At 47.5% G+C, this 13,162-nt stretch overlaps 1 protein-coding gene across 7 annotated transcripts in view; it reads left to right on the forward strand.

The window, feature by feature from the left end:
- Positions 1–13,162, forward strand: part of TRAF7 (TNF receptor associated factor 7) — a 56,719-nt gene that overhangs the window by 37,669 nt on the left and 5,888 nt on the right. For all 7 annotated transcript variants that reach the window (XM_051969504.1, XM_051969507.1, XM_051969508.1 and 4 more), the window contains 12 exons: positions 246–362; positions 3,310–3,402; positions 4,769–4,802; positions 6,708–6,891; positions 7,166–7,300; positions 8,183–8,400; positions 8,878–8,951; positions 9,365–9,413; positions 9,605–9,732; positions 11,325–11,407; positions 12,010–12,049; positions 12,774–12,890. In XM_051969504.1, the coding sequence (XP_051825464.1) occupies positions 246–362; positions 3,310–3,402; positions 4,769–4,802; positions 6,708–6,891; positions 7,166–7,300; positions 8,183–8,400; positions 8,878–8,951; positions 9,365–9,413; positions 9,605–9,732; positions 11,325–11,407; positions 12,010–12,049; positions 12,774–12,890 (1,272 nt within the window). The remainder of the gene's footprint in view (positions 1–245; positions 363–3,309; positions 3,403–4,768; positions 4,803–6,707; positions 6,892–7,165; positions 7,301–8,182; positions 8,401–8,877; positions 8,952–9,364; positions 9,414–9,604; positions 9,733–11,324; positions 11,408–12,009; positions 12,050–12,773; positions 12,891–13,162) is intronic.

Consider the following 13,162-nt stretch of genomic DNA (forward strand, 5'->3'; position numbering starts at 1 on the left):
TGCTTTAAGAGACTTCATCCAACTTCATATTCACATCCCCTACTTTGTGGGGATCACCCTGGGCAGGAATGCAGCAGGGCTCAGGAGCTCAGGAGTTGCCTCACTATAACTCTAGAGCCTTGATGAGCTGCCCTGTGAGCCAGAGCACTGAATCTGAAGGCCAGTGCTCTTAGAGATTATGGGGACATAATCTGAGGTAGGGCCTGAGGCTAATTTTTGTCTTTCTGTCTCTTTTCCACCCACAGCCCCCGATCAACACTCCCCGTCGCTCTGATTCGGCCATATCTGTTCGCTCCTTGCATTCTGAATCCAGCATGTCCTTACGCTCCACGTTCTCCCTGCATGAAGAGGAAGAAGAGCCAGTATGTATATGGGTTGCGTGAGGGGTCAGGAGAAGCTCATGCTTCTCCTGAAGTGTGGAGGCCCTAGGCTGTGAACATTCTTGTAGTCGGTCATAGAATTTAGAGCTAGAAGGGCCTTTAGAGGTCATTTATGTCACATGAGTATCAGTAGCAGAACTAAGTTTAGAAGCCAGATTCTCTGATTCTACATAGCACACTTGGCCCTTCAAGGATGGCCCCTGAGCAGTGTATTGCGCAGGGGCCTCAGCCACAAGACTTGGGCTCTAAAAGGCACATTAGTGAGAAGTAATGCTGCCCTCCTTTCTGCTAGTAAGAATTATGCTGCATCTTTCCGGCGTAGCTTGGTGAAATGTTTCACTGACCTTTGAAGAAAAATCTCAAATGACCTCAGGAATGAATTAATATTAAACAAGGAAATCAATAGCATCCTTCTCTCTGCATTCCCATCTCTATGTCAGATGCACTGCAGAGACCTGCATGCACCATAGTTCTCGTCCTGATTTTGCTGGGTTTTGGCGTTTTTTCATCCTGGTCTGCTTCATAGTGCCCTGCTTGGACTTAGGTGGGCTGTGATTTATGCTAACTTTGCCCATGTCTCTGAATGCATGAGGTTCTCAGAACCCAAAGTGGTTTCAGACTTGGTCTCTCCAAACCTGCTCAAGACAGGTGCCATTGCTGCTGCCTGGATCTGCAGCAGTCACAGCTTTAGAGCCAGAAGAGATCTTAGAAGTCACCTATGTGGAAACTGAGGCCCAAAGAGATTCCATTATTGTATTACAGGTAATAAATGGCAGAGGCAGGATTCAAATCCAAGCGCTGGACTGCAGGTCTAATGCTTTTTCTGCTGCATCATGCTAAGGACAGGAGAGAGGCCTAAGACCCAGAGAAGCCCGTTCATGGGATTTGTATGTAATGTACCTGGGGAACCAATCCCATTGCCACTACCTTTGTAACTACAATTTAGCAGTCTTCAGCAGTCTGTGCTTCTGCAGCCACATGTACAAGACCAAGAAATTCTTTTTCAGAATCTAGGCTGACATTTCCTCATGTGAGAAAGAGGGCTGGCAGAATCACTGTTACCCAAGGTCTTACCAGGTCTCAGAATCACTATTCTAATGATTCTGAGCCTAGTGTCTTCTTTGCTCTGAATTGAAAGAACTGGTGCCTTAGCTATTTCTCCAGTGTCCTTAATTCAGCAGATTTAATTTAATTTAACAAATGTTTTTTTTTTAACTTTTTTGTTCTCGAATTTTGTCATTTTTTTTATTTTCCTGTCAGCTTAATTTCCAAATATATCACTCTGTTCTCTCCCCAGTAAGCCATCTCTTATAACAAAAAGGAAAAAAAAATGTTTTTTGAATAACTCAGCAAAAATAAGCATGACACCAACAAAGACCAACAGTAGATGTAATATATGGCATCTCACCTCTGCAAAGAAGGAACAGAGGTGCATTTGCTTATCTCTTCTCCAAGACCAGGCTTGCTCATTGTAATCACACAGCATTCTATTTTGGCTTTTTGTTCTTTGTTGTTGTCATTGCATATATTGTTTTCCTTGTTCTGTTTAATTCATTCTGAAGGAGCTCAAGTAGCCTTCCCATACGTCTCTCAATTTTCCAACAACATGGCTATTCTATTACAGTCACACACCACGGTTAGCTTAGCAGTCCCCAGTTGGCAGAGATCTCCTTTACAACAGACATTTATTAAAACTCCCACTAGGTGCATGGCACTTTACTGATCTCTGAGATACACAAGTAGAAACTACCCAGAGCCTTGCTTTCAAAGCTTTACAGGGCATTAGGAGAGGAAGCCATGGACACAAATAACCAATTCACAGGAGAGTGAGAAGTGCAGAGGAGAAAGCCAAGCAAGAAGAAAGAGGCCTGGAGGGGTGGGAGAAGATAAGGAAAAAGTTTCATAGAAGACTGACCCTTCATCACAGCAGAGGAGATGGAGGAAGGAAGGAGTTGTGTCTGAGTTCAGGACAGGGGTTTACTGTTTGGCTAGAAACTGCCTTTCAATGATGTTTATTTCTTGAAGTTTTGTGAGCAGAGGGCCTGCCATCTTAGAGGAAGGTGATTGATTTCCTACCCAGAGCAAGATGTTTTTCCCTGGGCTTGTGGATCACCTCTCTCCATGTGGCACACAGCACCCTGTGGGTGCTTCAGGGTCTTTCCAGAGAGAGAGAGAGAGAGAGGGAGGGAGAGAGAGATGGCTCATGACTCTGGAGCTGGGTGATGGTTGTTACTGGACCAGCACTGGTAAAGGGACTGCCTTCTGCTAAGATGGAAGCACGTTTCCAAGTGCTGTGCTTGGCACATAGCAAATACTTAATGTTTTTTGGATTGGATTTGATACCAAGACTGCATTTGAAGTGGTCCTTCCCCAAAAACCTGCCCACTCAATCATCCTCTTTTGAGTGATCACCTGGCCACTGGAAATGTCTTGTTCATCCTTTCTGTGGCCTCTGAGAGAAATGGGTCATTCAAAAGCATTTCAGTAGCCATTGTCATTTTCAAATGGATCTAGCTTTTCAGGCCTGACTTGGAGCATATTGACTGTGCAGCCCACCTTGGCCTACTAATTTCAAAACCTGTCAATGCAGAATAGCTTCCTGAATCAATAGTAGTGGCCTAGTCAGCAAAAATACAAGTGTTTTTTTCCCTTGGCCCCAGCCTATCTTTGATGCCTAGCAGGTCTCTTTGAGGCTCTCCTTGAGGCTCTCGATGAGCCCCTCATTCTTGGTTCTCCCCTAGAGACTCAGAGGGAGGCGGGGAGCTTGGTTTGGATTTTCAGTGGGCCTTTCCATTGGCATCCCTGCCAGGTATAGCTGACCTGACCTATATGCTGAGGAAGCCTTTGGAGGAGGTTCAGCCTTGACAGCTTCATCCCTGGGCCCAAACAGCTTTTTGGCCCTCATTCTCCTGTTTCCTTTTTGTTTCAGGAGCCTCTGGTGTTTGCAGAGCAGCCATCAGTGAAACTGTGCTGTCAGCTTTGCTGCAGTGTGTTCAAGGACCCAGTGATCACAACCTGTGGGGTAAGGGACCTCCCGCTGTGCCTCAGAACACCAGGGCTGTGAGCCCACTTGTGCTCTCGCTCCACTCAGGGTTTGAAGCCCCTGAATTCTTAGGGGAAGTGTGGTGTGGTAGATGTGGGTTGGAATCCCACCTCAAACACTTACAGCTGTGTGTCTCTGGGCAAGTCACTGAGATTTGCTAGCTAATTTCGAAAGCCTGCCACCTACAAAGGATTGTATGAGCAGAGGGCTTGCCATCTTAGAGGAAGGTGATTGATTTCCTACCCAGAGCAAGGTGCTTTTCCCTGGGCTTGTGGACCACCTCTCTCCATGTGGCACACAGCACCCTGTGGGTGCTTCAGGGTCTTTCCAGAGAGAGAGAGAGATGGCTGGATTCCATGTTAGTTGGATGGAGCTGGATGCCTTAGACTGGGGATTGGGGATAAGGAGGCAGAAGAAAAGAGGGGCATGGAGGATAGGGTACAATCATTGGATTTGGAGGTAGGAATGACCTTTGAAATCGTTTTAGCCCATCTTCTCTATTTCCCAGTTAAGGAACTGAGGTCTAAGCAAAAGACTTGTTGAGGGTTATGTGGCAAGTTAGTGGTCAGAATCGGGATGAAATCCCAGGTCGCCTGGCAGCTATTCAGCTGTCTTTGCTGTACCACATTGCTATGTCTGAGTGACATGCAGTCATCCAGGCCACAGACTAGAATTGTCATCCAACGTTCATACCATGGGAAGTAGTTCTGGGAGCAGGTTCACCTCTGTTGTTATTACAGTTTCTCTCACGGCAGATTCTCGTCTGTCTACAAGTCACCCCTAAAACTTCTCTGGGACTCAGTCACCTTGTCCTAGTAGGAAAGGCAAACAGAGCTAAAAGGAAAATTGTTCTTCAGCAGGGAGACTGAGCTGAGAGTGACAAGGGCCTCTTGTTTCATGTCCTTAGTGATTTGGGGCCAGGAATGCAGATGCAGCGTCCATGTGGGTTTTGAGAAGTAGCCATGAGATCATGGGGCTTAGGGCTAGAGATCTGAAAGACATTTCCCTAATCCAACTCCTATAGTTTACAGAAAAGGAAACAGATCAAGAAAAATGAAAAGCCACAGAGTTATCCAGTAGTTATACTCCTGGGATGCCACTCAGATTTTCTCATTCCAAATCCAGCGTGTTTTTCCCACCCTGGGAGTTTGGATTCCTGGAGCCTGAGTCTGTGCATGAAATCAGCTTGTACCAGGTCACCTGGCCTGGGCTCCCCCACGAAGCAGCACCCTGGCGCAGGGCTAGGGAATGGGGCTGGGCCCAGGCAGATTTATCTACAGATAGCGTTTGATAACTATCTGAATAAGATTCCTGTTGTGAGCCCACTTTCTCCTTGTCTCCACAGCACACGTTCTGTAGAAGATGTGCCTTAAAGTCTGGTAGGTATTGGATCCTCTGCACAATACTCTGCAAGCCTACCTTGTAGCTCTGCCAGTTTGTTAACTTTCCTCTGTACAAAAATGCAGCCAACTTCACAGCCTGGAGAAGGGCTTTTTAAGGGCATCCCAGGGTGCCGCCTCTCTAAGCTCCCTGGCATTATTGATGGATGCCGCTGCTCCGTCCTAATTGTCACCATTAACAGTGAAGTGCTTTGGGGATTTGAAGTGATTAAAATTCCAAAGAGCAAATCGGAGATGCCTGAGAGCTTCCAAATGGGGGTGGGGGATGGAGAGGGAGAGAAGCCAGGGGCTCAAGAATGGTCTAGAACATACTCTGCAGCCTCTCCAGTGGAGAGGGGAAACATGGGATGGGGCAGAAGGCCATCACATCTTGTCATGTCCTTGGAGATGCCTATGCCCTCTTTCAGTCCCTAAAGGGGACACTGTTAAAATGGCTAGATGTTTCAATAAGGGAATAAAAAAATGGCCAAGTGCTTCCATTAGCCCCTAAGCTTTAATACCATTTGGCTGAAGGTGACTAGAGTTTGTGAGCCTCAGCTCTCATCTGAAATTCACCTCTAAAAGGGAGTCTGTGCTGGGAGGGATCGATTATGATTTGGGTCAGGTGGAGGAAGGTTAGCCCAGCAGAGGGTCAGGGAGTATACAGCTCGGTGCTCAGTAACTTTGACCTAGATGCCAAATATTCTGCCAATCCCATCTCCTTGGTACCACCTGCCTGACACCCACCTCTATCCCACCTGCATGATTAGCACCTAACACTTTCTATCCCCACATTTAGTGTCTCTATGAAACCTGACCAGAGAGTTGGCCAATTCCCAGTCACTGCCTCTTGCCCTTCCCCTGCCCGAATTTGAATGAAGCTTAAGGCAGACTTTTGGAAAGTTATAGTGCTTGGGATGGGTGTTCGAGGTTCTTAATTCTTTTGTCTTATAACATCATTCCCTTAGATTCCAGACTAGAAAACCTGTCCTCCAGGGCAAAGGCCCCTTAGAATGAGCAGAAGAGAGAGTTTCCTCTTGGGGTCTTCTTGTTACCCCCCTGCTAGGTTGCCAGGGGCTGCCAGTGTTAGCTTTTTCCAGGAACATTCTGACCCAGTTCCATGCTGGCATTAATTGATAGAAGCCCCTTTTGCTGGGCCTCAGTTTCCCCATCTATAACCTGGGGATACTAATAATAATAGCAGCTAGCATTTATTTAACCTTTAAAGTTAGTATTTTATTTCATCAAAATATGTAACATGCTTTCCAAATCTATAAGATAGGTGCTATTATTATCCCCACCTTACAGAAAAGGAATGTGAGGCTAGAAGCAGTTAAATGACAAGCTCAGATCATATAGCTAGTAATACTGGGCAAGATTTGAAGTCAGGTCTTCCTGAAACCAAGTCCAGGACTCTGTTTATTGTAGTACCAGCCTGTTCCCCTGTATTCTCCTTCAGATAAAGGATATGGAGTTATGTGCTATAGAAAAAATTCCCTGGAAACTAAAAGTTCTCAAATGAGCCCCCCCAACCACTGCACTCCCCCTGTCTGAAGCACATTAATCAGCTGGACTATGAGCAGGTGGAGAGAAGGAAGTGGGCAAGTAGAGGCTCCCCAAGGTACTAAGGATATTATTCATCCCACAAAGCTTTTCCTTCCCTCTAGTCCCCAGTATCTGACTAGCCTCTCTACCAGCTTCCTGGGAGGGAGGGTGCCTTGCCCCACCAGAGAGGCTCAGGGTCTTTGCTTCCTGAGAGCTTCAAAGCTCTCACCATGAAAGGGGAAGGACAATAAGGGCAACCACAAAACATATTATAACACATTATTCCCGGTTCCCATTTGTGTAGGCCTGCTTAGTGTACAGAGCCCTCTCCTCACTTGCCCCATCCCCCCTCTTCTTCAGAGAAGTGCCCAGTGGACAATGCCAAGCTGACCGTGGTGGTGAACAACATTGCTGTGGCTGAGCAGATCGGCGAGCTCTTCATTCACTGCAAGCATGGTTGCCGCACTGTAGGCAGTGGAAAGCCTGCCACCTTCGAAGTAGATCCCCGTGGCTGCCCCTTCACCATCAAACTCAGCTCCAGGAAGTAAGCAGGAGCAGCTCTTGCCTGGGGGGATGTGTGCCAGGATCAACTGTAGCTCCAGCCTCTCCTTTTGGGGAGCTTCTCCCTGGTGGGCCTAGCCCCTTCCAGAGCTTCACAGCCAGCATATTCCCGTGTTTCACTCACCTCTTTCTAGTTCTGGCTTTTGGCCCAGTTTCAGGAGGAGCATCTTATTTCCATTTTAAGGCTGAGGCCTAGGGAAGTGAGGCTGTCCCCAGGTGAAGCCCCCAGCTCAGATTCTTGCCGTGTCCTTGAACAGAGACCATGAAGGCAGCTGTGACTACCGGCCTGTGAGATGCCCCAACAACCCCAGCTGCCCCCCTCTGCTGAAAATGAACCTGGAAGCACATCTCAAAGAATGCGAACACATCAAGTGTCCTCACTCCAAATATGGGTGAGTACCTTCAGCCAAGCCCCAGGTAAGGTCTGCTTGGTGGACAGGGGGATGTCCTGACTGGGCCGAGCTAGTGCCACCAAGCAAGGGGCAGGGGAGCTCTGCTGGCACTCTTAGCTGGGCCTCTGGCTTCCTAGAGAAGCTCCTGGGGACCTGGGAGGAACTATTGTTAATAAAATGACTGTGAAAGGGCTGTTAAAGCCCATTCTTGCAAGTGCAAAGAAAAGAAATCTGGCCCCTTAGAGAGATCTAGTAGATTCATGGGTTCTAATAACAGTAATAGTAATAATAGCTATCATTTTCATTCTAATTTATTATTTACAGAGCACTTTACCTAGGCTCTCTCATATTTGATCCTTGCAACAATTCCTTGGGGAAAATGTGCCATTATTGTCCTTGTTTTACTGATGAGGAAATTTAGGCTGAAAGTTAAGTGACTTGCCCAGGTTCACATAACTAGTAAGTGGGATTTGATGGGATTTGAACTCACATCTTCCTGACTCTGAATCTCCTGTATGATTCCTGGCCACAGAGGTTGGCTCTCTGACAACATAGGGGAGTGCATCTTGGCTGGATGTTTTAAGAGCTGTTGGGGGAGCATTTGAAGCCTAAACCAGGCAGAAGGATGTTCCTCACTCTAGAAGCCAGCACTGCCAGTATTTAGATGACCAACATGCCCTTAGGGAAGGAAAGTAAAGAGGGGATTCCTAGGGCCAGTAGAAGAGTAGGAATTAGTAAGTATTACAGACCCTTGGATGTATTGGTAGTTCCGCCTATCACATGGAACCCTTGGTGGAGTGGGGAAACATGTCTGCATCCTGCTAATATTTATCTGCAAGCAACATTGGGTCTGGGCCCAGCCAATCTTCCTTCTTTTCCCAGCTGCACATTCATAGGAAATCAGGACACCTATGAAACTCACTTGGAAACCTGTAAGTTTGAAGGCCTGAAGGAGTTCTTGCAACAGACGGACGACCGTTTTCATGAAATGCATGTGGCCCTGGCACAGAAAGACCAAGAAATTGCCTTCCTCCGGTCAATGCTTGGGAAACTGTCAGAGAAGATTGACCAGCTGGAGAAGAACCTGGAGCTCAAATTCGGTATGGAGGGAAATCTTATCATCACCAGTCCCCTTCTCTCTGCCTGTCTTATAGGACCCCACAGAGGAAAGGAGAGTCTACTACTATTGGATCCTGGCTCCATTTGGGCCTCATCTCCCACATGCCCAATGAAGCATTTTCTGAGAACCTCTCCTGAGACAGCAGGAAGCTTTGGGGAGCGATGGAGATCTTTTGTCTTCTTAGCCCCAAAGCAAAACACAGAATTAGAGAAATCAATTTCTAAATATCCCTGGTGGTGAAATAAAATTAGTAAATAAGCTCAGCAATACCTGCACCCAAGATTGACCTGACTTAAGCAATGCTCACTGATCCAAGTTGTTTCTGAAAGTGCCCTCTGTTTTGGTGATCCCAGTGCTGTCCACTCTCCCTGGAAGATAGGCCATTTCTTACCTAAAGCAGTGACCACCTCAATCTAACCCCAGCCATGCCTTTTTACTTCTTCCTTCTTACTCCTAGATGTGCTGGATGAGAACCAGAGCAAACTGAGCGAAGATCTCATGGAGTTCCGACGGGATGCATCCATGTTGAATGTAAGCCTTTGGTCTTTGGGGTTACTCTTTGTTGTCTGTAGCTCCTAGAGGCCTGGGCACAAATTCTAGGGAGACTCAAACTTGGGATAGAGCTTGAGCTTTACCTCCTTTGGGGCTAAACTGTGATCTCTAGCATCAGGGTGGGGGGTGGGCCTCAGCACTATCCCCTCCCCCCAACACACACAAACAATGGGTACACTTAGCAGGTTCCAAGTAGTATGAGATCTTTTCTTCATCTCCATGCAATAGGACTTTTTAATAGGACATTGGTTGGCTAGAACCTCTCCTTCATAAAATGAGTTGATATTAATATTAAGCCCAGGCTTTGTCTGAACCTAACCCTCAGGCCCTGGCACCATGCCAGTGAGGGGAAAGGAACAGGAATTGTGACCCTCCCTGCCCATATTTTTCAGGATGAGCTGTCTCATATCAATGCCCGCTTAAATATGGGAATCCTAGGATGTAAGTATTCCGTTCATGCTCCATCTGTCTTTTCTCCAGAAGGGTCCAGAGTTTTCTGCCATTCCCAAGGGGCCCTGTTTGTTGAGGTTTGGTGTGGGGTTAGGGGGGAACTTAGTGCTAACATGAACCTGCACCCAGGGACAGGGACCATCCACTGTTACTCAGCCTTACAGCTCTTGTTTGTTTCTCAGCCTATGACCCCCAGCAGATCTTCAAGTGCAAAGGGACCTTTGTGGGCCACCAAGGCCCTGTATGGTGTCTCTGTGTCTACTCCATGGGAGACTTGCTTTTCAGCGGTTCCTCTGACAAAACCATTAAGGTAGGGTGGGTCCCCTGGGAACAAATTCTGGCCTAGCTATGGGATTATGCTGTCTCAGAGAAATAAAAGCCCACTCTGTTTTAATAGTCCTGGGCTCTGGGCATTTTGAGGGGTGGACTTTCTATTGTTCCCTGTGCCCCAGGGGTGTTGGAGAACAGAGTATCATTATTTCCTCCTCTGGCTTTCAAATGCTGCCTTTTTCCAGAATCTGTTTGACTGAATCTGTTGCCCTGACTGTAGCACACAAACTGGTTTATCAGCCTCTGGCAGCCTTCAAGGTGACCCATCAGGGTCAGGGAGTTTTGGGAATAGGACTTGCCTAAGCCATCAGGATTTTATTTTGCAGAACCTCTTTAAACAGTGGCCATGCTGACCTCAGTTTAGTGGTTTTCCTCACTGATTTGGGAGACAGTGAACTTGGGGTTTAGGAGAGAGAAGAGAGCAACAGAGCTCCCAGAGTACCATTAATCCATCTGCAGCTGTCAGGTAGCATAGGCTCCTGGATGAAGCAAGAGATAGCAGTCACACATCACCTACAGCCTGTCGTTTATAAAACAGATAAGGAAATAGCAACTTCTTCAGGCCATTTGCGTCAGAGCCTCCTGTACAGCATATGCTAGCCCACTACCTTGTGACTGGACCCAGACGTGTGTCTGAAGAAAGGTCAAAGCAGCCAGGGTTTCCTGGCCTATGGCTCTACGACTCCAGAACCAAGAGGTCCTTCTCTCATGAGAGTCTTTGTTCTTCCTGAAGGCAGTACTGAAAAGCCTCAGGCAGGACCCATGGTACACGCTCCACATTCCCCACTCTAGCTCCTCGGTGCCCGTGTTCTTTAACCCCTGACACAGAGACCTTCAAACTCTGCTATACCTCTGAAGGATCATCTGGCGTCTACATTTCCAGTGAGTGCCAGCATAGACTCTGCACTCAGAAAACTTCATAAGGTGCTTTTCCAAGAGCCCTTGGATCTTGGGGATCACAGATCTAGAGTTGGAAGAGACCTCAGAAATGAGCCGGTCCAACTCCTCCAATTTCTAGATGGGGAAACTGGGACATAGAGATCCAGGGACTTGTAGGCTATAAATTGCCCAGCTAGAATTTGAACCTCAGTCCCCGACTCTTGGGGCAGCAAGGTGGTGCCGTGGTGCATAGAGCACTGGGCCTGGAGTCCAGAAGACTTAACCTCCCTGAGTTCAAATCTCGCCTCAGATTCTAGCTGGGTGAGCCTAGGCAAGCCAGTTTACCTAGGTGCCTCAGTTTCCTCAATCTGTCTGGAGAAGGACCTGGCAAACCACTCCAATATCTCTGTCAAGAAAACCCCAGAGGGGACATAGAGAGTGTGGGCATGACTGAAATGACTGAACAACAACTACTCCTGACTTTTATGTTGTCAGCTTTTCTTCGATGGTGCCTCATATCTCCAAAGGACGGTTGCTTTCTTTGCTGGGGGGCTGACCCCAGGGCCTCATTGCTTATTGTCAGTCAGAGTAAACAGCTGCAAAGGGACCTTCTTTACTTGCTGATTTTACAGGCTGGTGTCAGGGCGGCTGTCCTGGTCAAGTCTGCAATCTGAGCTCTGTGTTTCCCATTAGGTGTGGGACACCTGCACAACCTACAAATGCCAGAAGACCTTGGAAGGCCATGATGGCATTGTGCTTGCGCTCTGTATCCAAGGGTGAGTGTGGAGGAAGGGACACGCTCTCACCGTAGCTCTGTAGTCTTTAAGTACTTGTCAGTGGGAACGTTCAGAGGATAGAGGTGTAAACTTTTGGTAGCTCTCCAAGGAAGTTCTTGGGTCAACGGGGCCATTGGAACAGGGAGCAACCTACAGACAGGTGGGAGTGGGGTGGTGAGTGAGGGGTCTCTGATGTGCTTTGTTTAGAGGCTCAGCAAGCCACTCATGGCCAGATGCTGCCAAGATAGCAGCTTTGCTGTGCGTAGACTGCAGATTTATTCAGTGCTAATATGCACCATAATTACTTCACAGCTCATATTTGTACAACGCTTTCCAGACATTCATCAGTACACAGCAGCGAGATCAGGGACAGGGATGACAGGCAGGGGCACTCCGGTTGTTCAGAATGAGAAAACCAAACCCGAGAGTTAGGGAAGTTGCTTTGGGTCTTGTGTAGAGACTAGCTAAGGAAGAGCATGAGGTTCCCAACATCTGATACTGACCACAGCCTTTGAGGCCCCAGATGGGAGCAGCAGTTGAGAGCTAAGTACCAACTGGAGGTCTCTCCCATGTCACTGCAGCTATTCCCTTTAATTCTCCAGGTGCAAGCTATACAGTGGATCTGCGGATTGTACCATTATTGTGAGTGTGGCAGAAAACAGTGCTGGGGAATGGGCTGGGCCTCCTGCTCTCCAGAACCTGGCTCCCAGAAATGGCAACACTACCTACGTTCCCGCATCACTGGGCTTCAGGGCAGATGTGGGAGGGATTTCTAGATCCAGAAAGAGTTGAGAACTCTTGCCACAGCCTGAGCTACAGGGACCTTCAAAGAGAGACTCTACATCTCTGTTTCCATGAGTATTCCCCAAGGCCTATTCACTGAAGGGCCTGTTTAAATAAGTCGTTGGGTCTCCATCTTATTAACCTAAGTGTCCAGATCTTACTTCACTTCCTGAGAGAGACAGCAGTAGCATATGCTGCTTTCTCACCTTTCCTAACAACAGTCAACACACAGCATCATAAACCCCTGCTCATTTCAGAGTGTGGAAAATCAGTTCATCTTGGACAAAATAGGATCTCAGTAATTAGCTGAGTACAAGTTTACAAATCTGTATTCAGTTTCCATCCCATCAATCCTAGCCACAGAAGCCCAGAATAGATAAGGACATGAAGGGACCAGTTCTCCCCGCCAACCTCTTGCCTTTGGGAACCCTGGATTGGAAATGGGGTTTTTCTGGATCCCATCTCTTAGATTCCCTAAGGCTGAAGGGGCTGAAATTCCCCACATGTTTGTCCACTCAGGTTGCCCTAAAACACCTTGACAGAGCATTGGATTACAGGTGGTTCCTGTCTTTTCCTTCTCTAGGTCTGGGACATTCAGAACCTGCAGAAGGTCAACACCATCCGAGCTCATGACAATCCTGTTTGCACTTTGGTTTCCTCACATAACATGCTCTTCAGTGGTTCCCTCAAAGCCATCAAGGTATGAGAGAGTTGGAGATGCGTGTCCCTCAGGGCCCTGCCAGCCATATAAACATGAACCACCACTCCAGATATACAATATGCGCGCACACACACAGATTTAGGAACTTAAAATATTGGGAACTAGAGTTGCCTAGTGAGTATTTCTCTAGGAAAGGAAATGAGAGTCATAGGAGCGGCAGGAAGAGATGTACAAATGTGGCATCTGGAAAGTGATGTGAGGTATGGTTGTGAGGGGGGCATTCAGTGGGAATGCTACATAAGTTGATGGTA

This window comes from Antechinus flavipes, chromosome 1 (genome assembly GCF_016432865.1).
Source record: "Antechinus flavipes isolate AdamAnt ecotype Samford, QLD, Australia chromosome 1, AdamAnt_v2, whole genome shotgun sequence".
Lineage (NCBI taxonomy): Eukaryota > Metazoa > Chordata > Mammalia > Dasyuromorphia > Dasyuridae > Antechinus > Antechinus flavipes.